This window comes from Psittacula echo (genome assembly GCF_963264785.1).
Source record: "Psittacula echo genome assembly, chromosome: 5".
NCBI classification, from domain to species: domain Eukaryota; kingdom Metazoa; phylum Chordata; class Aves; order Psittaciformes; family Psittacidae; genus Psittacula; species Psittacula echo.
The window spans coordinates 31,056,721-31,081,871 of NC_137739.1; the positions used below are offsets into that span (position 1 = coordinate 31,056,721).

A 25,151-nucleotide genomic window follows, 5' to 3' on the forward strand; every position below is an offset into this window, starting at 1 on the left:
TTTAAAACTTTTGCTGTTTCAGATTGCTTGAGAACTCTGATATGAAAAGGACTTCACAGCAGGTTTTAGTGAAGTCTTTAGCACAAGGTACTGTTTTGAAAGGATAAAGCGATACTGTACTCTGCCACCTGTGTCTCTGTATCTTTCACACTGACAGTCTGTTTCTAACTTTGAACATGTAAAGTTGTACTTCTGAATACTTGAAATTATTTACTTATTAACTTTACATGCAAGTTCTGTGATGGTAGATTTAAAGTATTTTAAATGGCATAATTACTGATGTTCTTTGTCTATGATCTGTAGTGTTTCTTCTGTGCCGACCTGAAAATTGTACCTTTTGTAGCAGATCAACAAAGTGCTTATATTCAAGGCTTTGCATGTATGATTAACAATACTTACAGCTCAAATGTATTTTTGTCAGGGGTTTGTAAATGAAAAGGCAGTTTATCACCGTTCTCATTAATTTGGAATGTAAGTTGCATTAACAGCTTGCTTCTGGAATTTCAAGGGCAAGCAAGAGATGGCATGTGACCTTTCAAGGGGAAGGATTTATGTAACAAGGGAGTTTAGGGGACTAGGGTTCAGGAAACAGCAAGTTATGCCAAAATTTTAATGTGTTGCATGTTTGTATTGTTTAAAGAAAAAGATGGGAAAAGGAGAAGGAGAAAGAGGGAAGATCACATGAGGCTAGCTGGGGAGAACAGTTGCTTTTTCCTTTGTAGCTTACAATACAGATTGCTCATTGAGCATTCTTTCAGGCTGAAATTTCAGTTTTGGTCTTGGGCAAATTCAGTATGTGTATGGATTGTACTGGAACAAGGATGTAATGGCTAGAAGTTTGAAGCCTGATTTACTGTGAGGTCAGCTTAGATTCTTAATTGATTAAAAGAGTTAATCCATCTTAAAGGTAAAGATACTATTGGATGATAACGATTACTATTATCACCTGGCACCCTTCATGAAAATGAAATTGCAGTTCATTGCTGTAAGTGTAAAGTTACAGCTTTCAAAATATTTCAGTATATTGCTGCAATATATTAACAACATGGGTAAGTCACTCTCAATAAAGGGAGCAGAATGAAGAGCAAAACCCCTGAAATCTTTGTAGATCTGTGATCTGTAAAATGTACTGGCAGGCACTAACTGCAGAGGTTACTGTTGGTGTTCACTGGCTATTTGGGTGTGTGTGTGTGTGTTTTAAAAGTGGTTTCACATTTGGTTAATTTGATTTAGTTAATAGGAATTTCACTTGACTGCTGAAGAAATGTCCTTCTAATGTTAAGAATTAATAAGAGGGGCTTGAAAGAAGACTTTGGAAAAGATAGATGCAGAGTGGAGGGAAAGTGGTTGGGATCTAAAACTGACTGATGAAAAATCTAGTTACCTTGTTCTATTTTTTGTGTCAGAAAAAATAGGCTAAGCCTGTTACTTGTCCAGTGGAAGCAGTAGAGATCAGAATGGGATAGAAGTTACTGAGGTACTCACCTCTAGTTTAAGCAAGTGAGCTGTACAGTATAATGGAATAGGAAATGGCAGTCTGTCACAATGTCAAGTGTATTCACTTTTGAAACCCATCTGATGCATTGAGTCTCAGTCTATATAAACTCGAAGTAACTGTACCCGTTATACAAAGTAGAGGAGACCAGTGGATACATTAAATGAATACTGAAGCCATAGGCTTTACTGGAAGGGCAGAATTATACATGTAAGTGTTCTCTCTCCTCCCCGCCTTCCTGGTTTAGATTTTCTAATTTGATCTTTAATGGAGGTCTTGAAATTTTGTTAAATAATTATAATAAGTTCCTTTACATATAATAAAAATCTGTATTATTGATTAAACATGCTTTCAAATACTTGGTCAGAAGAGTTTAAAAAACCCAACAACTTCTGTGCTTGAAAAAATCATTAAAAAAAAAAAAAGATATGAATGAAACCTGATTTAACAATGTTAACATATGGTATGTGGCCTTGGTATTTGTGGAAAGTTGTCACTAGTTATCAGTAGCTTATACTGAAAGAAATGATAGCTGTTGTTGAAATCACATGATCTGATCCTTTTTTTTCTTTCTGCTTGTTTTGCTAAACCAGTTGAGAATGTGAAATCAACTGCTAAGTTGTAGCCAACCTCTTGAATAATCTGTTATCTTAAGATGTAACTGCTCTGCTGAAAGATGAATGGCTTTTATGTAGTCAGTTGAAGGCAGGTAGCATTGACACCCCCTTACCCCAAGCCATAGGATTTAAGAGACTTCCTACAATTCTACTGTTGTTTAACTAGTTAGATTGAAAAACACCAACAGAGAGTCAACAGCACTTACACAATAAAGTATTGGAAAAAAGTGATAAGCATACTGTACTGAATTGGGTTTATCATTAAATGGGAGTGCAGCTACTAAGTCTTCTCTTGCACAGATTTTAATCTTGTGTAGCAGTATTAAGTGAGTTACTTTGTATATGCGTTCATGTAAAGGAGTAGTGTCCATAAGACAGACCTTTTCTATCTTTTTGCTTCTGTATAAGGAATAAATGTAAGTTTCTGTGTTAAGGTGAAGTAAACTTATAATCAAAATAAGGTGCTGCTTCTGGCAAGAGCAGTCCAGGTCCTCACTGCATGTGGAATGGAGATTCTTTTGAGTGTTCCTGGTCTAAACTTTTCACAGAGAATGCAACTTGCAGTTGAGTAACTTGTATATTTGAAAACAATGTTTTTATTTATTTTATTTATTTCTCAAATTGCAGTGAATTTTACTTTGTAATTGGAAACATATAAAACTGAGATTTTGAAGAACTGCACTGATTTAAAAAGAGTGCAATTCATTAAAACAAACAAACAAAAAAACCCCCCGAAACACAAACAACAAAGGACAAAATCTTCCCTCTCCCCTGCCTGAAAGCAAACCAGATTCTGGATGGAAGAAGCTATTTCCCATCTATCCCATGTAGTTTATACAATTTAAGAAGCCATGTGAAATAGTTAGATTTTAGGCATTATAAGTAGATTTGTAAATCTGTATCATAGGATTTCTGTGTGGAAGGATAAACAGTGCTTGTTTTGGGGATTTTTAAATTTTTTTATTCACATTTTTTTATTCATATCTGCTGAATGTGAATACTTATTTTTGTCTTTTTTTTTCTGATGCTCGTATCTTTGATACAGAACAATCAACCTTTTTTTATTTGTTCTTTAAAATGTTGCATTTCGATGGCGTATTCTTCACGCATCCTTCCAGAAACTATTTTTTCCAACTTTGATCTTTCTGAAGATGCATCTTAATTGGTCTGGGCCTTAACTTTATTTAATATCTGGAATGTTCTTGAGGCTTCTGTTCAGAAGGTTCCCTTTGTAATTGTTTTGAAAACTTGGATACCAAATCAGTGGCACTTGAACTAGAGGTAGTCTCTTTTTTCCAGAGTTTTTTCACAACAGTGGCCTCTAAGATGGAAAAATCAGGAGTAGCTGTACTGAGCATAAATTGCCAAGTTTTGGGAGCAGGGTGCAAGTTGTATGAGAGGAGGTTGGGAACTACCTTGTGCCAGTCACAGCTGCTTAAAGCAAGCTTTGAAACTGGTGTTTCAAAAACAAAGTGAAGCAACCTGAACGAGTTTGTGCATATTGTTTGTAGGTTTTGTATGTCTTATCTCAATAAATTGCTAGAGTTAAAAGTACATTATTAGATTCAAATTAGATGAGGTGGTGTTCAATTAGTTTCAAAAGTATGACCTCAATTAGACCATGATAAAGCAGCTAGTTAACAGGCAATTTTGAAAGGATCTGCTACCTGCTTTCAGTACTCTGGAGGAAAAAATTTGAAGCATGTAGGAGTGTTGTACCAAAACTCTGTGTTTGGTAGTAGAGAGGAGTAAACAATTTGAAATTAGAAGGATTTAAGGGTCCATGCTAAAAAGCTAGTTGAAGGATTCACCATGGCATTGACATGAAGAGAAGAATAATGCACTCATAGAAAACAGCAAAATCATAGAATCATAGAACAGTTAGGGTTGGAAAGGACCTTAAGATGATCTAGTTCCAGCCCGCCTGCCATGGGCATGGACACCACACACTAAACCATGTCACCCAAGGCTCTGTCCAACCTGCCCTTGAACTGATTTTTTCTGAATAGTGTTGGAACACTTTCTACATAATGATTTCAACATATCGCCTCAGCATGTGAAACTTTCATTTAACTATTAGATATTTTGGAACAATTTCTCTTTGATCCTAGAAATGCCCTGAAGTGCAAGTTCAGGTAGTGTTAAAAGAAGTTCAGTCTGGCTTTCAGAAAATATTTGGGGATTTTTTTTTTTTTTTTTTTTCTCTGGGTAAATTCCTAGTAAGGTTTATAATCCTTCTTGAAAACAAAATGGAATTACATGCAGTAAGGTCTTCTTACACTGATGGCCAGCATGAGTGTCCTTCTAAGGAAAGGAGTCTAAAAAGACTTGTAACATTTTGACATAAAGGAGTGAATATTAAAATTACATTAAAAAAAGAAAATTGTGCATCTCTTAATACTGAATTAAAAGAAGTTCTAATATTGTAACCTAGGGAGTGTCTTTCTAGCAGTATAATAGAAAGAGAACTAGAAGGATTAGTAGCTTTAAAATGTAATAAAGGAGAAGAAATTTTGAGCTGCTTTTATAGATGTAGTTGGTAGTGTCAGAGGTCTCAGTCTTTTGAGAACTGGGGTGGATTCAGCATAAAAAAACCTGTCACCTGTTTCCTGTCACCTGCTTTCCCATAGAGAAAACTTGTGGGACTTAGATATAGCAGGGACTGACCACTTTTTGCTGCTGTAATTCTTTGATACTTCCTTTCCAGGAAGTCTTGGTATCTCTGTTCACTATGGTCCATCTGCCCTTTCTTGCTGTTGGCCTCTCAGCCACAGATTCTACTCCGCTTGGAGAGCATTTGTGTGCACTGCTGTTTGGATGCATTTGTTTGCTATCTCTTCCTTGCTTTGCCTGCCAGCTTTAGAACAACTAGAGGGAGAAGAGATTTGATTTAAGCGATTTATGAAAAGCAGATAACATGGTAATTTGAGACTTCAACTCAACAAGGGAAGAGGTTCTGATACTGAGTCAGTGAAGGAGGAGTCCTGTCAGAATGAAAGAGGAGTAGAGGCTATCAAGTAGGTGACTACTTAAAGGAATGGGAGGAAAAACAAGTTCTCTGAGTGAGTTACCAAACATAAAGGGTAAGAGGAGAGCATAGAAGGCTAAAAGCTGTTTAAGGCATGCTAGCAACAAAATACATATACATTTCTACCATATCTAGTTGAAAATGTAGCTGTTGTGCTTTTCAGATGGAAGAAGGAAACAGGGACTGGATGTCTACAGAAGAAAGGAGGAACACAGAAGTGTGTTTACCTGCCTTAGGAGGGGAGGGTGTGTGACTGCTCTTCTGAGAGCTGTTTAGGGAGGGATTGGTAAAGCCTCTGTGTTAATGCCTCCTGTTTTTAGAAGGATGTCATGATGAAATGGTAGGGGCAGAACAGTAATAATTCGGTAGAAGATGCTGTGTAAGTGTAAGAAAGAGTACTTGAGGCAACACTTGATCTTGAACAAGTGAAATTAATGACTGGTGACCCTATGCAGTTCTTACAGTCTAATAGATATGGGGCTCTCTTTCCTTAACAGGAAGCGCAACTGTAACCGTATCTGTATTTGTTCCTTGGTTTCTGGCGCATCCTAACTCTGCTTTCTCAGCACCTCTGCAGCTTCTTTTTAAATACAGTATCTCCTTTGCCTTTTAACTTTCTGATTGCATCTCTTAGTGCTACACATCTCCTAGCTAATCCAGTCTAATTGCAATTCTTCAGCATGTTGCCTTGGGCAATCACAATCAGTATATACTGTCGTGGTTTGGAGTTCACTGTGTGTAGTTTATATGCCCATTGTACCAAGAACTTCTATTCCTAAATTGTTTTCAGGGGAAAAATTATAGAATGTTAAGTGTAAAAATACATAAAGTAGAGAAAATACTGAATTGTCAGATTAATTCTACCTAAATGCCTTGTAAAATTTGTTACGGGTTTTAAGATAGTGGCAAACTCAAACTGTAAATTAGCAGGAAGCTTAGAGAAGGATATTTTTTTCTACCACAACATTGATTTATAAATTGCTTTATGTTAGCAGACTTGAGTTGTGTCAGACTGAAAATTGGTTTTTATGCTAAAGCCAGGAAAATAGTTTATTTGTTGCTGCTGCTTGGGTGTCTGTAGAGGAAGCAACACATAGGGACTGCTACCACTATTGCAGAATTTTTTAGTTTTTAAATTAAAATAATTTTTAAAATGGTTGCAAATTTCAACTTTGCCTTTTAGGAAGCTTTATGTGTAGCTTAATAGAAAAATTATTTCTTCAGTATGTTTTTATTTTAAATCAGATTTGCACCCATGCTTGCAGTGATACACGCTTGCTTCCTTTATCTACCCTATTTTTCCTGTGATCCCCTTGCTGGCTAAGGGAATGCAAATACAGTCGGTTTCTAGAGCTGTGGGTGTTCTGCTTGCTTGGTTTGGTACCTGCTGGTTGCCTGGGGGAATGCTGCCTTACAGTAACTGTGTCAGCTCTCCTACTGTTGCCTTCTCTTTTTAGTAGGGTTAGGAACTTGGGCCTCTTGTCTCTGCTCAGTGATTGACTTGCAAACGTGTGTGTTTTGTTTGCTCATTTCATGTTTGTGTTCCTGTACCATTCAGAATGACAGGATGCTACAGTTGAGTATTTGTGGCTTCCTATCTATATCATGGTAGCTTTAAAAAAAAGGACAGAGTATAGAAAAAATAAAAGATCAGTTGTGTAGCTTTTCTCTCTGTCTTTCTGTGTAGAAAATCTGTGCTGACTTGTCCAAGGAACGAACTAGAAATACTGGCAGGGAGCTAGTGTCCTGGATAAATCATATGGGTTTTTAATCTATAGACTTCTTTGAAGACCACTTGTTGCCAAATGCTAGACTTCTGTTTTAATATCACATTATCCATTATATTAGTTTTTGATTTTCTGCTGTTTGTGGAGGGAGACTGGAGTTACCAGTAATCATCTGTCACTTTGAAAACATGCATGATGAGCATAGTCTGGATGCAGCTTGCAGCTTCATTTCATATAGTGGCTCCTTGTGTCACTACTGGAGAATATTAAGATTGTATTTATTATATGACTTACAAGATACATTTGAGGAGCCTGTTCTGCCTCTTGTTGTGAAACATTTCCTAATAGTGGGTATATTCTGAAAATAATCTCAAATTTATGGCAATTCAAATTCCACCAGGATGACTTTAAGTAATTGAATTTTATCTTTCAGCAGGACCAACAGAAGGCTTGGGAAAAATAATACAAAGATTTCCTCAGAAGGACTGGGAAGATACTCCTTTTCCACAGGGAATAGAGTTGGTAAGTTTGCATTACCTTATATAACTTCTAGAATTTTTTTCACATACAGTTGGAAGATACATCTGCCTTCGTGCAATTATCTGTATTATCTGACCCGACAGGGAATGGGTAGAAGTTGAGTTGAGGAGATAGGTAATAGCTTTAAGAATAACAATTTTGGCTAACAGAAGATAGCTTATTGTAGTCTGTACCACTAAGTAGATATTCCTAGAATACAGAAAAAGTGCTGCAAATTTAGAAACAGTGTATTTAAAGTAAATGTTATTTGTGTCAGTAGGTTTATCATTGACTGTTCTTATAAGCGTCCTTCAGATGGCAGATGACTTTTTATTATCATGTTCAAATAAATACAAATATGTATTTGTATGTTAAAGAGAATTAAAAAGGATATCCCAATAAATTGGCTTGATTAAAATGATCAGTCTCTACCCAGTATTCTGACCTTGACAGATGGCATGATAGACGCTTACAAAACCAGTAAACTGAACAAGGCCAGTGTACACTGATCTATTTTCAATGCCCTCTCTGAAAATTCACTAAAAGCCACTTCTTTCCCTTCCTTGATCTCATATTGAGATTCATACTCACATTGTGTAATTAAAAGGTGTATCTCAGACATCTGAGTCACTGATGTATTAAACATATGGATCTAAAAATCCTGTAGAGAAATGAAATGCTGTGGTCATACTCTGCAAATCATGTTTCTGAGAAGTCAGAGTGACTGCTGTGAACTTAGGAACCTCTGTGACAGGATGAGCTGGAGAAGGAGATGGCCTGTAGGAAATGTTGCAATAGAAGTCTTTTTCTTCTAGTACAGAAGTACAAGAAAACAGTCTTGTACTGTGGGAGAAAATCAGCTGCAGAGGACAAAGACACTGACTTTTCACTGAATTTATCACACATATACAGCAAACATAGCAAGATTTTACCAGTATGATGCCTTTTAACCACTGTTCAGCTCACTTGCTGGGTCATAACGTGCCATTGGCCATGTGTTGTCTTCCCAGTGAAAGAGAGGGGAGGGGATCTTGGTGTTTACTGCTTGCTCGCTGTCATAGCAGAGGTTTATGCTATTCACTGTGTGCTGGTGTACACGACTGATTGCTCGTTTTCTTCAACAGTGTGGTTTTCATTTCTTCATAGTCAAGCGTAAGCCTTCTGTTTTGGGGGGATGTCATACATTAATTACTGGTGTAAGCATTATTTCAGATACACGTGATGGATAGTTGCAGTGCTTGTGGTACACTTGCATAATACTACATTTGGCAACTTGGTGCTGTTCTGAAACAGTGGAAGCTCCTGCTTTCTCTGAAGTGTTTCTACTACTGTTACAACATTATACTGCTCTGTATAGCAACTGCTTTTTGCTGTAGCTGGTTGTTCTCTACTTAATACGTGCCTAGCCAGCATGTGCCTGATGATTGCTGAGCAAGTTCAGATAAATGGCTTTCTTATATATCACATGCAGTTGTAGTTCATTAGAAGAGAAGTCAACTTTGATGACAAGGCTTAGGGGTGTTTTTTTTTTTTTAACCTCTCTCTTGGGGTTGAAGTAGGTGGCTTGATCTTGCCTTAAACAGCTGCAAGAGTTTGAATCATACTAAAATTTATTTTGTCATACAAGTCTTACCTGTTTCAAAGAAAGTAATATGTCTGACTTCCAGTGTTGTAATGAAATAAATAAGCACATCTTCTCTTAAAGCAGTGAAGTGTCTTAAGTGATATATCTGTACTCAAATGTTATTTCTCATTGATGTTTAATTGTAGGATGTTGGCAGTACAAGAAATACCTTTCTAAAGGAAGATTTCTTAATCTTCTTCATTGAACAAAACTTTTCTGTATCAGTTCTCTAATGACTTGTTAGGCAAAGGCATTAGGACTTTGAAGTTTCCAAGTTAAATGAAATCTGGTGACTTAAAAGTTAAGGACATCTATTCAGTCAGTTGGCAAGATTAGTAAAATTTTGATTTGCTCTCCAAATGTGGTAATAAAACTTTAATATTGCAAATATCAAATGCTAAAGTAAATCTCTTGTAAAAATCAGATTTTGTCAGGATGGATTTTTTTTTTTTTCCCCTAAAGTTTTGTGTAAGTGTAACATGAATCAAGACTAATTCTTGGAAAGGAAAGAATAAAACCTGTGTTACTGTTTTCTATTTGTCATCTTAAGGGCAGCTTTAGTATCATTAAGAGGGTAGCAGGCAAACCTTGAGGGGGAAAAAAGGGCAAAGAAAGTAAAAATAGAGTGGTTGACAAACTTATGCGAGACTGAAGGTAGACATAGTTATGAATAGAACTCAGTTCTATGAGTAGTTCAAGTTAACATCCCCTGTAAGTGTAATTCCTCTCCTTTGAGTGATTGATTTTTATTTCTCTGAAAGGGAAAAAACCCCATGGTTTGTTTGTGAAAAACAAGTTAATCTCTCTCCGCTGCGTTTTCTTGAAGAAAAAAAGGCCAAAGCTTTTCATGCCTAGTGGTAGGATTGAAGGAAGATTTTTTTGAGTCTTGTCTTTTCTCAAAGTTAATTCTTCTGCCATGGATCATTGAGATCTTCAGCTGATTATCAGTGAAGATAACACCTCTTAGGACCCTCCACCCTTTTTTGTGCAAAATCATACAGGTTTAATGAGATAATTTGTTTTGGCATCTAATGGGTGATATGATCTAATGGTGTTTCCCATTCATGTTGTTAATGGCATCTTATAAAACAAAGGTGGTGGTGGGAAATAGTGGAAAATCCCTATGCCCACCCCTCAAGCCTTTATGATGGAAAAGTTTGGGGGCCTGTTTGGACCCCTTGTGATTTCCACAGCTTGTAGAGATGCCATTAGTCCAAGCTCCAGCCGAAAACTAATAGACAAAATCCTCTGAGACTTTTGTGGAGGGCTTTTCTCTTTCCTGAACCTTGCATGCCCCCTACCTCTTTGGGTTTGAATTTGTGTGATCAACTTTGAGACATAAGTTATGATAATGTAGAGGGTGGAATTGTGCAGGTAATCTCTAATTAAATAATAAAACCACTGTTAATAATGTGTTTCATTTTGTTAAGCCCAGTTTTGTAAAATGAGCTATCATGGCAAAACTGTGCCTAATGGACCTTCCCCTGGCTGAGTGAAGGGCGATAATTTTGGGAACATGTTATCTAGGAAAGATAATGACCCAATTTCAACTTTTAGTTTTAGCCTTGATAATGTTTGTCATTTTGTTAATTTGACACAAATATGTAGAGAATTGGGTCATTATAAAATGTAATTGCAGTTCAAACTTTACTGAGAGTGTTACATTTGGTGTATATATATTGTGTATTGAGGGCTTAATCTATTAATTTGTTTCTATTTTGATGTGTGTAGCATGTTAGCTGTGTTCTGGTCTTGTTTAACAAGCATAAGTTATGGAATACATATATCGTCCAAAATTCAACAGGAATATAGTTTATGAAATGTTATGGAAGTGTTCTAATTTGTGGCAGTAAATAAATTGCATGTCTTCTGGTCATCAGTGGTAATTGAGCAAAGCCACGAGTTTCTGTTGATGGAAAGAAAGTGTGAGTAGGTCTCGGTCAGTGTATCTTCTTAGAGCTTCTACTTGTCTGCATCTCATCAAATGACTGAAATAGATTTTTCTTAATCTTACACTCCTTGCATTTGCCATTTCTTTAATGACTTCACAGCTTTGATCTTTGTTATGTTTATAACTGAATACAGAAACTTTGCTAAGTGAGCCACCTACAAATTGCTGTAAAACACACCTGAAGTTTTTTGTAATGGATTATTGTTAATTACAGTAGGTACTAAAGGCCCTAATACTTTTTTTTTTTACACCATTTGTTGAATTGTGTCATATAACTGAGAGTAAGGTATGATATTTGTTAATATTATATATCGTACATACTGTTACTTCAAAAGCAGCAAGATGCTCTTCAATTTGCTAGAACCTTTTATGGGCTATTTAAGAGGAATGTAGGAAACATTTTTAATAATTTCAGCTTTGAATCTGAGCATCTTCAACTTACTGGCAAATAGCAGTTCATCTGCAGTTTACTGTGAAATACAAGTCAAAGTGACTACCCTCAGGTTTCATGGAAGTAAGCTGACTCTGAGAAGTAGAGAGAGATTTACCCATTCTTAAAGTTAATAAAATCTTTGGCTTAAAAAAGCAGGTAGGTAGTTGATTTTTCTAAAGAGTCCAGTTAGAAGATACCAAACTGATAGTTGCCCCCCATCATATTTTAAATGAACATGTTTGGGTGTCCTTGTCTGACTGTTTCAAAGAAATTATTCCAGCTTTACAAGATACAGCTTAAGTGTAAAAATAACCCCCTGAAATCAGCTGAGACATACAAAGCAGTTTAAAATGAGGATACTCAAACTTCTTGTTCTTGCTGTGTAGAAAGAATGCTTGAGAGACTTTGCTGGCTGAATGAGTTAGCTTTATGTATCTGCATATTCTTCTAGTTTATAATCCAGTTTTAATTCTGCTGTATACCTTTCTAGACATCATAATTAGTCATACATCAAAGGAGGAAGCTTTGGTATTTAATTTTACACTATATATTAATTTTTGTCCCAGGGCTAAATTAGCTAAACTAAGTGTCATCTGCATTACTCAGTGTTGGGAGGTTTATGCTAATTAGGCCAATGAAAGTCATACCTAGAAAAAGATATATTGTCTCGAGTTTAAACTAGATATAGTGTGTTTGTGCAGTTAGTGGGAAATTCTCTTCCCTGGTACTCACTATAGCAGGTAGTGGTCGTAGTAGTAGTGCCATGAATTAGTAATTTTCATTTCAAGTGTGTGCAAGTATACATATGAACATACATTTCTAGATGAGCTAATCAGCTATCCAGGTAATTACTTAAATTATAAAATGTAATTGTAAATTGTAAAAACTGTTATTTAATACAAGCTTGCATGAGTTATGATGCTAAGAGGAAAGGCTTCTGAAGAGAGGCTGGATGTGTCCAGTTGAGATCTTGTAGGATGTCTGCTTCCTTCTAGAGGAGGAGGAGTTGGTGTTGTTGGAATGAGCATATTACTTCTTTCTGTGGAGCCTTATCTTTGGTGTAGACCTTAGCATTTTTGCACCCTTGGAGCTGCTTCAGATATGAACTCTTAAATAGACATACAGTATGTCTTTTATGAAATACTGGCTTCAACTGTTAAATTCTAACTAACCTGAGACATGAAAGGAAATCAGATGAGGTTAATGAGTGGTGTTTGTGTATTTTCAAAGTATATCTGTGTTTTGACTGACCTAGTAGAGCTCAGTCTTTGGAGAAAAACCAACATTGTAGTCCTGTCCAGAACTGTCCACTTCATGATAACAAACGTAACTTGTAAGTGACAGGTATACGTCTGCAATCTTAAGTGAATGTACACTGCTGATGGAGCTTCACAGTTGGGCTGAGAAAGCTATCAAAACCCAACAAATGTCTTTAGATTTACATTGAAAACCAGAATTTTTGTCACTCAACTGAAGGCATTTTACAGTAAGCCAGATTTTTAAGTAGTGAACTCCTAAACTTTTGGAGATTCCCAATACAAGATCTCAAAATCATTACACATGCTGTCAAAATAATACTTTTAAAATTCAAGTGCTAATCATTTAGTGTCGTTTTATTTAGTGTTATTGCCTTTTTGTTTATTAGTGTTGTTTATTTAGTGTTATTACCCGTTTTACCACTTTGGTGTGAATCAGCTTTTCTAGGGAACAAATTGGTGTTTGAACATTTTACTTGTTATTTTAAATAAGATGTAAGAGACAAACTGGGTTGCAGCTTAGCCAGTTAAGGCCTGAAGTGATTAAAGTTTTAAGAGGGTTAATCTTTAAATGCCTCAGTCTTAGGTAGCTGATCTGTAAGCCAATTTTTCTGCAGCATTAATGCTTTTAAAGACCTGAATAAAGGATTCTCTACAGCATCTATTTAACTTTTGAAGTGCACATGGTTAGCTGCAGAGATTTTGGTTTTGTGTTTGTTTTTTTTTTTTTTCCCCTTCCCCTCAAGAATCTCTCTCAAGAATCATTAAATATGTAATTATTTAATGAACAATTGCATCACAGAACTCAGTGAAAGATTGTTCTTTCATTCTCATTTTGTTGCAGTACAGGTGGTTTCAGCAGTTAGTGGAAAACAGATGATAGCAAAAGTATGGCTAACTTTTTTTATTGGAGTTCTTATGGACTCAGTTTATATTCCTTTAACTTGTCTATATTAGCCTCCAGTGGAAATCTTAGAGTGCCATAAATCCAGTATGTTTTACAGTAATGTTTCTGCTGTGCTGTAAAATAATTGCATCGTGGTTTTAGAATCCCACTGCATTTACTGAGTGGATTTTAGCTCCTGGATTTTGTAGACTAGTGGGGTAAAATAATTTGATATTGAAATCTAAGGACTTGCAAGTAGTCCTTTTGTAGCAAACTTGGTCTTACTTGACTAAATACTGTGAAAGGGTGCAATTAATATGTTTTATCCATTTTGTTTGTTTGTTTTGTTTACAACTAGGGAAAACTGGAACAATTTATAATACAGTCAACATTTTTAGTAAGAACAGTAAAATATTGAAGTGGCACCTTTTGGAGCTTCAGCTTCTTTCCATGGGGATTATTCAAAACAGAGTGTATTGAAGTGTAACCTTTTTTAAAACTAATAAGGTGTTCCTGCCTCTTCCTGTCCTTCCCCCTGATATTTTAAGTTCTTCTAAAATCTGCTGGAGGAGAAAAGCATTTTAAAAAGCTTTCTTAAGAAATGCAGGTGTTTGTAGAATCGTAGCATGATTTGGATTGGTTTTCTTTATTGATATCTCTCATCCCCATAAATAATACGTTGCTGCAAAAGATGGTCTTTTCCACTTACGCTTTGTGTGTGATTCAGCGTCTGCATGAGTATCTGTAATAACTGCCCATAATTTTCTTCTCATCCTCTTTAAAAATTAGAGGAAAGACTGCAACATGGGCATTTCTGTAAGTTTCTGCTTATGGGGCTTTTGCATAATGGTCAGGCAGAAGAGATTGAGATTTACGGTTAAGTCATGTTGCAACATTTGCAATCTCCAGGAGTATCTTGGTATTTTCATTATCAGGTATTTTCAGCTAATAGACTCACCTGTGAGAGGTCTCCTGGAGACCCTGTTTTTCCTGAAGGTCCTGAAATATTGATTATTAAATGTTTTTTGATGTTCCTTAAAAAAAAACCAAAACACAATATGTACGTGAGGATGGAGATAGTGGAGGTACTCACTGAATGTAGTGATGCAAATATGATTGGTTTTCATTTAAATAGTGTTATAGTGATGGAAATCTATCAGTATCATCATTCTTACTCTTTGAGTTCCCTCTCTTGTTGGGTATTTGAGAATGATCTGTTTTGTTCTTGCCCTTAACAGCCCTGTCTGCCTCTGTCCAGCCAGTCTAGGATTCTTACACATGTGTGGTGTTTTTTGTCTCCCCCTATGTTTCTCTGCGATTTGAGAGTTCGCAGGGTTATGAAGAATTCTTTGCTCTTCAGTTTCATAGGGTGCAAGGCTAGTGTGTATAATACCTTTGGAATAAATGGGTTTGTAGCTGGTATGTTTCAGTAAGAACTTTGTTGTTTTTCAGTTTATCCTATTACCTGTATGTGTTCAGTGTGAACACATAAACATTTGTGAATATTTTTCATGCTTATTTAGAGAAACTAAGAAATAGGCTGGACTAAAAAGGGAGGGCAATGTATAATTCACTCAATATGAAAATGGGCTGTATCTCCAGAAACCAAAACTGAAGAGTAGGTTTCCTATTATATTTATTTTTTTGAGAGGATAATTTCTAGGCAAATTTTTCTTTTTAAATTATTTTCAGCTTTGTTTTCCTTGAACACTTTATAGAATAGCCTGGTTATGGATGTGCTTTGTCTTTTTCCAAACATATTTGTTTATACTTGTAAGTTAACTTAGATGAATGCAATATATGACCTTAAAGTACTGTGTGGTTTTGAATAGCTGAATATGTTCTTAACATCAGAATAGGTTCTTTAAGTGACTTATTCCACTTTGGGCTACTAATAAGTGAAAATTATTTCAGAGTAATTCTACATGAAGACAAATGGTGTAAGTTTAGAATGGAAACAACAGAAGAGAAGTTTGTCCTGAAAGACGCAGGGCAGTGTATACTTATAAGCCAGTTAAAATACTGTAAGTGCTGTACTTTCTGAGTTTACAGCACTGTTTCGATATTGTTCCAAATACACAGAAAGGAAAAGAGATGTATTTAAGTGCACTATAACATCCAGATCTCTTATCATACAAAGCTACTATTTTCCAGTTGTGCCACGTGCAGTGGACTGTCCTCGTCTAAATTAGTAGTATACAGGTGTAAGCGTATCTCTGTCCTGTGCCGTGGCAACTGAGTGTTGTGCATCTTGAGCTAGGAAGTTTAGCTTTTGCATAAAGGTAGACACTATCCTGAGATAGCCAGAGATTAGACCTGAGAAGACTTCAGATAGATAAAAGGAATAAACTGTTCTCCTTATCTTTTGAGAGTAAGGAGAGTAATGGTGGATGGATTCTATATCAAAAAATATTTGGTGTAAACAGTAAGAAACATTTAGATAGATGGAGCTCACACTGCTTAGAATAAAATTTTTGCACAGTGTTACGTGTTTTTAATGTTAAGACAGCTAAGAGGAATGACTTGTGTTGCGTGAGGCTAACGATAAGGCATGAAAAGGGGAGTGGCTTAGATATTCTCCTGAGGTTCTTCTTAGATTTATTCATCTGAAAAGCTCTCCGTCAGTGTGCTTGTTTGGTTCTGTGCAGAGGGAGATGGTAGTAACTCATTGAAAAGATACCAAACTGAGACATCAGAATGGTGATGAATGAAGAAATCTGTGTGGATTTCCATGAGAGATGAGATTTTGTCAGGTGTTTGTCCTTGTTGTTAACTACAGAAAGCTTATTTTTAAGAGTTCTTTATGTTACTGTTGAATCAAATTCCTGTAACTACCAGAGACGAAGAGAGAGAATTAAACTTGGACAAATGTAAATCCAGGAAGGCACTGAAGTACCACAGAACCACTTACCAATTCATTGTTTAAAATTCCCATGTTTTGTTTCACTTTATTATTACAGCTAACTTTTTTGTCAGCCCACTGTAAAAAATTGGTGCTTTTTTTTTTTTTATGCTTGAAGTGCTGTAATTTAGGTAATTTTTTGACTGAAGTTTCGGGGAGGGAGTATGGTGGTGTTTGATTTGTTTTTTTTCTGTGTGTTTCTGCAGGGAGCTGAGAATTTGCGTGGTTTTGGAGAGAGCCAGAAAGCAAGACTGTTGCCTATTGAATTTATAACTTTATATCCCGTTGTCACAGAGCTATCCTTTCTAGGGTTGTGTGAAGGAGCGGAAAGGCAGATAATGTGCATCTAATCAAACACAGTCTATTGGGCTGAATACAAGATTGTGAAATTTGAACTGGGTCATTGAATGTTCTGGGAATCCAGAAATAATTTATCTGTGAGGTTGATTCCTATGACTATAAATCAGTTTGGAATGTTTTCTAATAGTTCAAGAAAACAGGCTAATGGAAAATAAAGGCTATTGTACATTTGTCTGAACAGATTTGTTAATGGTTTGTCTTTTGTTAAAGCTGATACTTTTCATGCTAAGAATTTCTAATCAGTAGTGTTTGGAGATCATGATATTCCCCCACCCCCCCAATTTGACCAACTTGTTGATTTGCACTCTGTATAAATTTTGTTTGTTGGATGCAGGTTATCTCAGCAGTTTTAAAGCCTAACTTCTTAAACTTGAAAGCTTTTGTGATGTCTTTATACAGTATAAGTGTTTATTCAGAATAAAAAAGAAAAATTTAAAAAAACCCAGTTAAGATAACCCTTCACAATTCTGAGTATTATGTGCTGCAGCTCATTGCACCAGCCCTTCTATTATCCCGTTAGAAGCCATACAGAAAAATTGGTGCAGAGACGTTTTGCTGTATCCAATTAACATAATTCCTGGTTTTGCTTTCTGGACACCTCACAGGGCAGAGTGCCTGTGTGCTCTAAACATACACCTGAAACACAAACCTACAATAGCCTAGGGAGAAAGTGGCTGGCTGACTGTGCTTCCAGTGTCTGACTGACTGTGCCATGCAGAGTCCTAGGAAGGGACTTGGAGGCTCATTTCCAGTTTTTATCAAAGCAACATGTTGGCCTCAAGCACTGTCACTATCTTAAGTATGAAAAGGAGTTGAATTTATAAATGCTGAGGCTGGGGGAGTTAGTTCATTTGTTTGTAAAGCAGACTACCTAATATTTTTTCAGTATGGCATGTTGATGCTCTCTTTTGACTAACTGCATGGAATTGGCAAAACCACTTTCAGATTTTTCAGCTTTTATTATACAGACTTTTTAGACTCCTGTCTATTCCTTAATAACATATCGCATATTGTTTTCTTTTATACAAAACCTGGTATTGGTAGATGGGTAAAGGAAAAGTTTATGAATGAACTTGCAGGTTAGAAGATGTAAAAGGGAGCTAGGCTAGTTAGATGGCCCTCTTCCGCCTGTATTTTTATTTAATAATATGGTCTATAATAACTTCCAGTATGGTTTTGATATCCTGATTTTAGTAAGGATTTAATAAATGATGATGAGAATTTTAGTTAAGAAACCTCCTTATTTTAAGTAAAAGTTAACAAATAGTAATTTTATGGAGCTTGCTTTTCATCATAGTAAAGTAAGAGTAAATAAATAATATACTTTTATATGCAAAATACAATTTGTATTAAGAGGAAGAAGAAAAATACAGATGTATTCAGACACATTTTGTAAGTGTGTATTGTAAGGCTATTCACTGATGAAAGATTTTTGTCTTTGTATTGAAATTCTCCTGAATGGGGATCTGTCATAAACTTAAAAAGAATTCTGAGTATGGAACCAGTATTGTGGAGTCAGTAATTTTGTCAGCAGTTTTCCTGGTCTTGTGCTAGCAAATCCTTCTCTTCTTTCTCTGTCTTCATTGCTGTGATGCAATTCTGCTTCATTGATGCAGGCCAAACCTTTAGAAGTGGCAGATTTGTAAGATGAGCGTGTTAATGCTACAGTCTGATCCATGTAGTGTTACAACCTTATTTAATTTTGCTGACAGAGATCTCTCTCAGGTATGTTTAGTTGCAGCGTCTTTATGGTTTTCAAGGATAAGGTGTCAAATGATCACTTGAACAGGTGCTTTTACTTAGCTGTAATGGATACCAGGATAAACTAAAAATGAATTTTATTTCTGTATCAGCACCGGACTAATAAATTAAGCAGTTGAACTGGCCTCTAGTATGAATCTCTGAAGCTCCAACTTTCACAGATTTGGAGATAAGGCAGCTCAGTCTTTAGTTGTGGTAAATGCTACTTGTATAATGATCCTTTCACAGTTTGTAGTTCTCTTTCAGCCTGCAACTCATTAAATCTGAGCTGCAGAGTGAACCTAGGCAAAGAGGAAGAGCAGTGATACCCAAATCTTCTTTTGAATGGCTTTGGGAACTTACCCTCAACAGCTTCTGTGGCTGGATAGCTCAAGTCTCGCAGGTTTTAGTGCAATCTGAGTTCAAGGAAAAAAAGCCAACCAACCACCCTCACCCACCCAACCCCCCCCCAACAAACAAACAAAAACGCCGCTATCCCAAACACACCCCTTCCTACCCCTCCCCACATATTAAAAGCATAAGCTAAGGTACTACTGAGGTTTTCTAAAGAAACTTTTCCATCCAGACTTTGTCATACAGTGTCCCCAAACTACTTGCTCATCTTTTCCTTGTAGTGCATGGTTCCTTAACCTTCATGAGAAACCATGAAGAAGATAACGAAAACCAGATCACAGTCAGATACTGACCCGGTTTTCAGTTATCCTCAAGTAAAAGATGTCTTTGTTCTTGAAAGTATGTTCTGGATGCCAGAGAGGCACTCTGCATCAGGGACTGCAGTGATAGCACAAGGGGTAATGGGTTCAAACTTCAACAAGGGAGATTTAGGTTGCGTAATAGGAAGGAATTTACTGTGCGAGTGATGAGAGGCTGGAACAGGCTGCCCAAGGAAGTTGTGAATGCCTCAACCCTTTAAGTGTTCAAGGCCAGGTTGGATGGGGCCTTGAGCAAACTAGTCTAGTGAAAGGTGTCCCTGCCCTGCAAGGTGTTGGAACTACATGATCTTAAAGTCCTTTCCAACCCAAACCATTCTATGATTCTATCCATATTCTGACTTGAATGTCTGCCAAGTTACTTCAACTAAAGCAACCAGTATATATGGAAAATTAGGAATACAGCAATTCTAATGTAAAAAATAATGTGTAATAGCACCCTGCACCCCCAAATAAAAGGAACTGCTGTTTTACTGAGCTGCAAATATTCCTATTGTCGTTCTGCAATAAATTGTGAGGAATTTAATATAAGAACTGGCTTTAATTTTCTGTTCCCATTCCCTGTTTCATGTCTTCTGATCTTGAAGATTTAGCTCTTGCTTAAGTAAAGGCAGTTCAACCAAAATTCATTCTAATGAGTGTCTCAGACTGGTGGGACAATGGCAGATTATGTGATTACTTTGTGTAGGTTGCTGCATTGTATTGCACTGTGCTATATTAAAGCAAATATGCTTTGGTGTTAAAAATGCCAAATGCAGTTATGGTTTTGGGGCTTTATCTTAGGCTTATGTAAAAGTGCAGGGAAACATTCTTCTATTCTAAAAAATACAAATAAGTTCACAATTTTTGTTCAAGAAAGAATATCTGCTTTTGTAATTTACTGGAAAGTCTACGTTATAATACAGTATTTTAAAACCAAGCAATATTCCGCTTCTGTAAATGGCATACACAAAATCAACCTCACTTCATTTTTAAGTGTATTGTTTCCTTTTCCACATGTGTTATAGCATGTGGACAAGAGAGGTGTTCATTGAAATCATGGCTTATAGCTTAGAATGAAGACTGAATTAGATTTAATATCAAAGTAGTGGGATAAGAAGTGGGTACTAAAGTTACAGTGTGCATTTGTGACCTCAGTGTTTTTAACATTCTTCGAATACCAGATTTGTCTAGTTCTCGGCATCACCTCATGATTATTTGCTATAACTGCATACCAGAAAAGCTTATTTCACAATGATTTTCCTCATTCTGGCCCAGTAATATACTTGTAGAGACTTGCTGGCATTTGCAATTTTTAAAATTTGTTGTTGGACCATTTAGTATCTGTTTCGTGTCTTGTATATTGAATTTGATCTGCTCTCCCAAATAACAGCGGAATTGGCAAGACCTCTTGAAAAGTGGGTGGAGAGTACATTCCCCCCACCAACCTCCCCACCCCAATTTAGAAGCAGCAGCAACTTCTATATGAGGGGCTTTTCAGTATCCACGGTGAGTTATCATTTTTGCACTGAGGAACAAAAATTGCTTGGAAAATCACTTACTGTTTTTGGTTATGGCTGAATCACTTATATAAGCATGTTTTCAGAGTTTTCTATTTCGAAATTCAAGATCTGTTTCTTGTTTCACTTTGATCAATACTATTACTTAAAGGGATGTGTTTTGGTCATTTCATGTCTGAATGTCTTTCATCTGAAAGATTAGCGGTACTTCCAACTGTGTAGTTGGAAAACTGTTGGGGAATATTGTAATAAATGAATATCTACAATTTTCTTTGTTCTTGGGAAATACAATTGTAAACACTTCACATGAATTGGGAAACTTGTTCCCAATTTATATAACCAGAGAGATGTTAAATGAGTGGAAATCCATTAACCAAGAATCATTTTGTCAAGTTTGATCAGGCTTGAAAGATTGTTGATGTTAGATTTTTGTAGTAGTATGCCTCAGCTGAAGAAAGTAAGTAGTTATTTTGAATATGCCTGAGGAAGTGTATTGGAGTAATGGATTTTGTGGAATCATGTGCAGTTAATAAATATTTAAGTGCATTTTAGTTGGTTTTAAGAATAAGGCCGTGAATTTTGTGTTGATTTTTGTTTATTTTGGCTGCCACAAACATTATTTTGTTTGTATTTTGCATGTCAAAGGCTAAGTAGATGGTATTAAGTGTTCAATAATGTATTTTCCAAAATGTTTCAGTTTACTTCCAAGGTGAACAATGATATAAATAAGAAAAACCTAAGCAAATGTCAGATTTCTGTGCTGACTTTGGCTTTAGATTGCAAGTAGTATGGTGTTGTTGTGGAAGAGTTCAGGTAAAACCACTTAACTCCTCAGTCCCTAAGTTCAGATTGTGATTTAATAGAGATAACTGAAGTTGATTGATCGTAATAAACCATTTTTTGGGTTGTTAAAATGGAAAGGCGGAAGCAGTTTTCCAAGAAAACCTAAGAACCTCTCTAAAGGTTTTAGCTGCACCTTGTCTTTCTAGGCTCACCATCTTAAGATTTCAAGAACATTTCAAAATTCTGTGAAACAGAGATCCTTTTCAATGGCTCTCCATCCCCTTTTAACCTGTTTTTGAATGCATTTGTTGATGCAAGTACTTTTTATCAGTTTATATTTGTAATTTGATGATGATGAAAAAAATGGTTAGAAATAGTTATATTTGATATAATTCTATTATATTACATGGAATATTTGATGGCATGTTTTCTTTGTGGTTTTCTTTTTTATTATTTTTTTAATGAAACATTTTGGGATTATCAGCCACTAATTAGGCAACTTTTCTAAGTGTCCTAATTTCATTTGTTAAATACGTAGATGTGATCTATACTGAAGCATTTTAGGGTGTGTAGTATGGGATAATAATGACATACTTCTTGTATTATTAAGGTGTGTCATTATTACGGCATATGCACACCCTTTTATGTCTTATGGCTTAAATATGATAGTGCTTATAAGCTTTCCTTTTAAAGTATTCATTTACCGTGATGAGTTAGGTAATAGCATATCTATGTACATTATTTTACCTATTATGGATGATAGCTTACTTGTGGGATTGCAAAAGCAATACTACAGTGGAAACCTTAATTAAATTAGGGATTGAATTTAGTAATGGTTTCTGAAGTGTGTTAAAAGAAGTAAACTTAATGACTCTTGTCTCTTCAGATTATTGATTTAAAATGTGACAGAAAAGAACATACCTTTACAACTTCAGTTTCACAGTATTTTACGTCTTGCACTGAATGAAGTAAGAATGGAGTGGTCCTGAGTCATCTAGTATTTTGGTTTGATATGAGTTACCCCCTTCTTCAGGTTTTTGTGTTGGGAGGATGAGGCTGTTCTCTCTGCAAGTGCTGATCCAGAGAGAGAGGAGAAAGCAAACTACCTAACTTAAGCTTCAGTCTAGAAAGGCGTAAACAAGATTTTCAAATTTACGTATTTTCAGACCCCAGTAAGGGAGAGGGTGCAGCTAAGATGTATGTGTTACACTGAGATCTTTAGGACAACTTGCTGTTTAAATTTCAACCTAGTGGCAAAAAGCTGACTGTATAGTTTTGGAAGGTTGTATTCTTATTAGTCTATATGTGTTACCTTCCACTTCCCTAAAGTATCTGCTTTACTGCTATGGGAACCGTATGTGGTTTAGAAGGCTATGTTTGAAACATTAATGTTAGCAGAGTAACATATCAATAGGTTTAAATCTGTTAATTCTGCTACAACTAGAAATGTTACACTATTGATAGTTGAGCTACTTTTCATGATCATGTAAGGTTTATCGGAAGATGGTGAAAACTAAGTGTTGGTATCCTTAGGCCATTAATGCAAATAATGAAACCCAAGGTCAGAATAGAAGTTGATCAAGCTTATTGTCCAGAATCCAACGGGAATCAGTGCTGGATAGTTCTGGAAAGAGTGCAAGATATCATGATATGACATGCTATTGGTTCTTTTCATAAATACACTGGTACATGCTACTCCAGGCTTAAGAGGCTTCCACAGTGATAGGATACATTTGGGCCAACATGTATGCTAGTTTCGCAGGAGCTTCTCCCCCATTTCTCTGCCTGAAAGTTTTTAAGCCCATTATTCTTTTGTCCTTCATAATAGTCCATGGCAATATGTTCTGCTATTTCACTGTGTTTTGTGAAAGACTTCCGTATGTTTTATACCAACACATGATCCTTTTATATAATGCTAATATTTCATGAGAAATAATTAATTATTCTGTGGTTATATTATTGATCCTATTCATAAGTAGGTAGGTGTCTGTTCTGTTCCTGTTCTAGAGCACATTTCTTCCAAGATGGAGAAGCCTCTCTGATGCAGTCTTTCCTTGCACAGAAGCTCTTCCAACCCTCTGCATACTGTTGTTTTTGCCTGTGACTTTTAGTTCAAATTTATCTTTTTTGATCAGCAGGGACCAAAATGACAAGTCTTAACAGTATTTGTGTCCCTCCGAGTTCCTTTCCTGATAATTTTGAGTATTTGAATTTTTTCTTCCATGGTTACTACACATTAAAGTGAAACACATTTCAGGTTCTGTTGCCTGAGAGGTAAAAATATAGTCTGCTATTGCATATGCATCTTAAGGATTATTTGTTCTTACACGCAAATTTTTTTAAGGATTATTTGTTCTTATTATTATTATTTGTTCTTTCCTCAACTAGGAATTTCTTGGTATTGTGAGACCTTTTCATATACTATTACAAAGAACTTCAGCACTGACTGTTCCAAATACTTGATATTCCATAAACTTGACCAATTCACTGTTGAACTTTTTTGATATGTTCAGAAATTGTCTGTAGAAAGCAAAACAGAAAACCTAAAATCAGTGAGCCCCTACTGCACATGAACGGATCCCATCAGAGATCTTTGTGAATATTGTTTTTAATCCGCCTCCGTTGGGAAAAGATAGCTATTTATTCCCACTTTTAAAATTGGTTAGTAGTCCAGAAGAGAACTGTTGCCCTACACAATGACAATTTGGTTTACTTGAGGTTTGTTTTTTTTTTTTTTTGTCAATGTTCTTGCTAAAAGTTTTGGGGTTTTTTTTTTTTTTTTTTTTTGAAAGGTGAGCTGTATTGTATTGAGTACATCCATTTGCTTTTGTTGAAGAACTGTTAATAGATGGATTACTCATGATCTTCGTGTAGAGAAGCCTTTCTGATTCTTTTCCAGTATAATTTATTTGTTTGTAGGGTTACTGGTTCTGTAAATTGACAATTTCTGGAAGTTTTGTACATGTAGAGCAAATATTTTAGATAACATCAGTGCTGTTTAAAAACAGATGAAACATTTACCCACCTTCCAGTAATCCACTATTGTCTCCAGGGAAAGAAAGTTAAAATCACAGTTTATAGCTCTCTACTTTTATATTGTGTTTACATGGAACTCTTGCAATAATATGGTCTGTTCGTGGTGGTTTGATACTTTCATTTTCATTTTCTGTAATCTTTTATATTTTCCCTTCCAAAATACAGGCACCTCCCTAGGGAACAGTAATGTAGAGAATTCTTACTGTGGTTGATCTTTTGGGTTTGTTCTTTGTGTTGTTTTTTTTTTTTCTTTTGAGCTCTTGAATACTGTGATTGTAAAATTACAAATTTTACCTTTGTCCTTATTTAGTCATTATTGCCAGGAGTTGTTCAAGCTTTTACTTCTCTTACGTTTTGAAACACATTTTAGTAGTCATTTTATTCCTTAGCAAGCTCCTCCACTGAGTATCTTGATTAGTTTTATTGGTAGTTTTCTATTTAACTTGTTGGAGTTTATGCACACTTTTCCTTTCCTTAACTTGGGCAAGACTTCTTTTTTCCTGGGATGGTTAATTGTATTGTTTTCAAAAGTTAGTTATGGCTACTGTGTGATATTAAGAAAAT

At 35.8% G+C, this 25,151-nt stretch overlaps 1 protein-coding gene across 4 annotated transcripts in view; it reads left to right on the forward strand.

Moving 5' to 3' along the window:
• The window catches only part of SBF2 (SET binding factor 2), a gene marked incomplete at both ends in the record, with an annotated part of 266,518 nt that overhangs the window by 45,829 nt on the left and 195,538 nt on the right, over positions 1-25,151 (forward strand). For 3 of the 4 annotated variants that reach the window (XM_080619950.1, XM_080619952.1, XM_080619953.1), the window contains one exon: positions 7,304-7,389. In XM_080619950.1, the coding sequence (XP_080476076.1) occupies positions 7,304-7,389 (86 nt within the window). Of the gene's footprint in view, positions 1-7,300; positions 7,390-25,151 lie in introns of all 4 variants that reach the window. The other variant, XM_080619951.1, reaches the window with a different exon arrangement.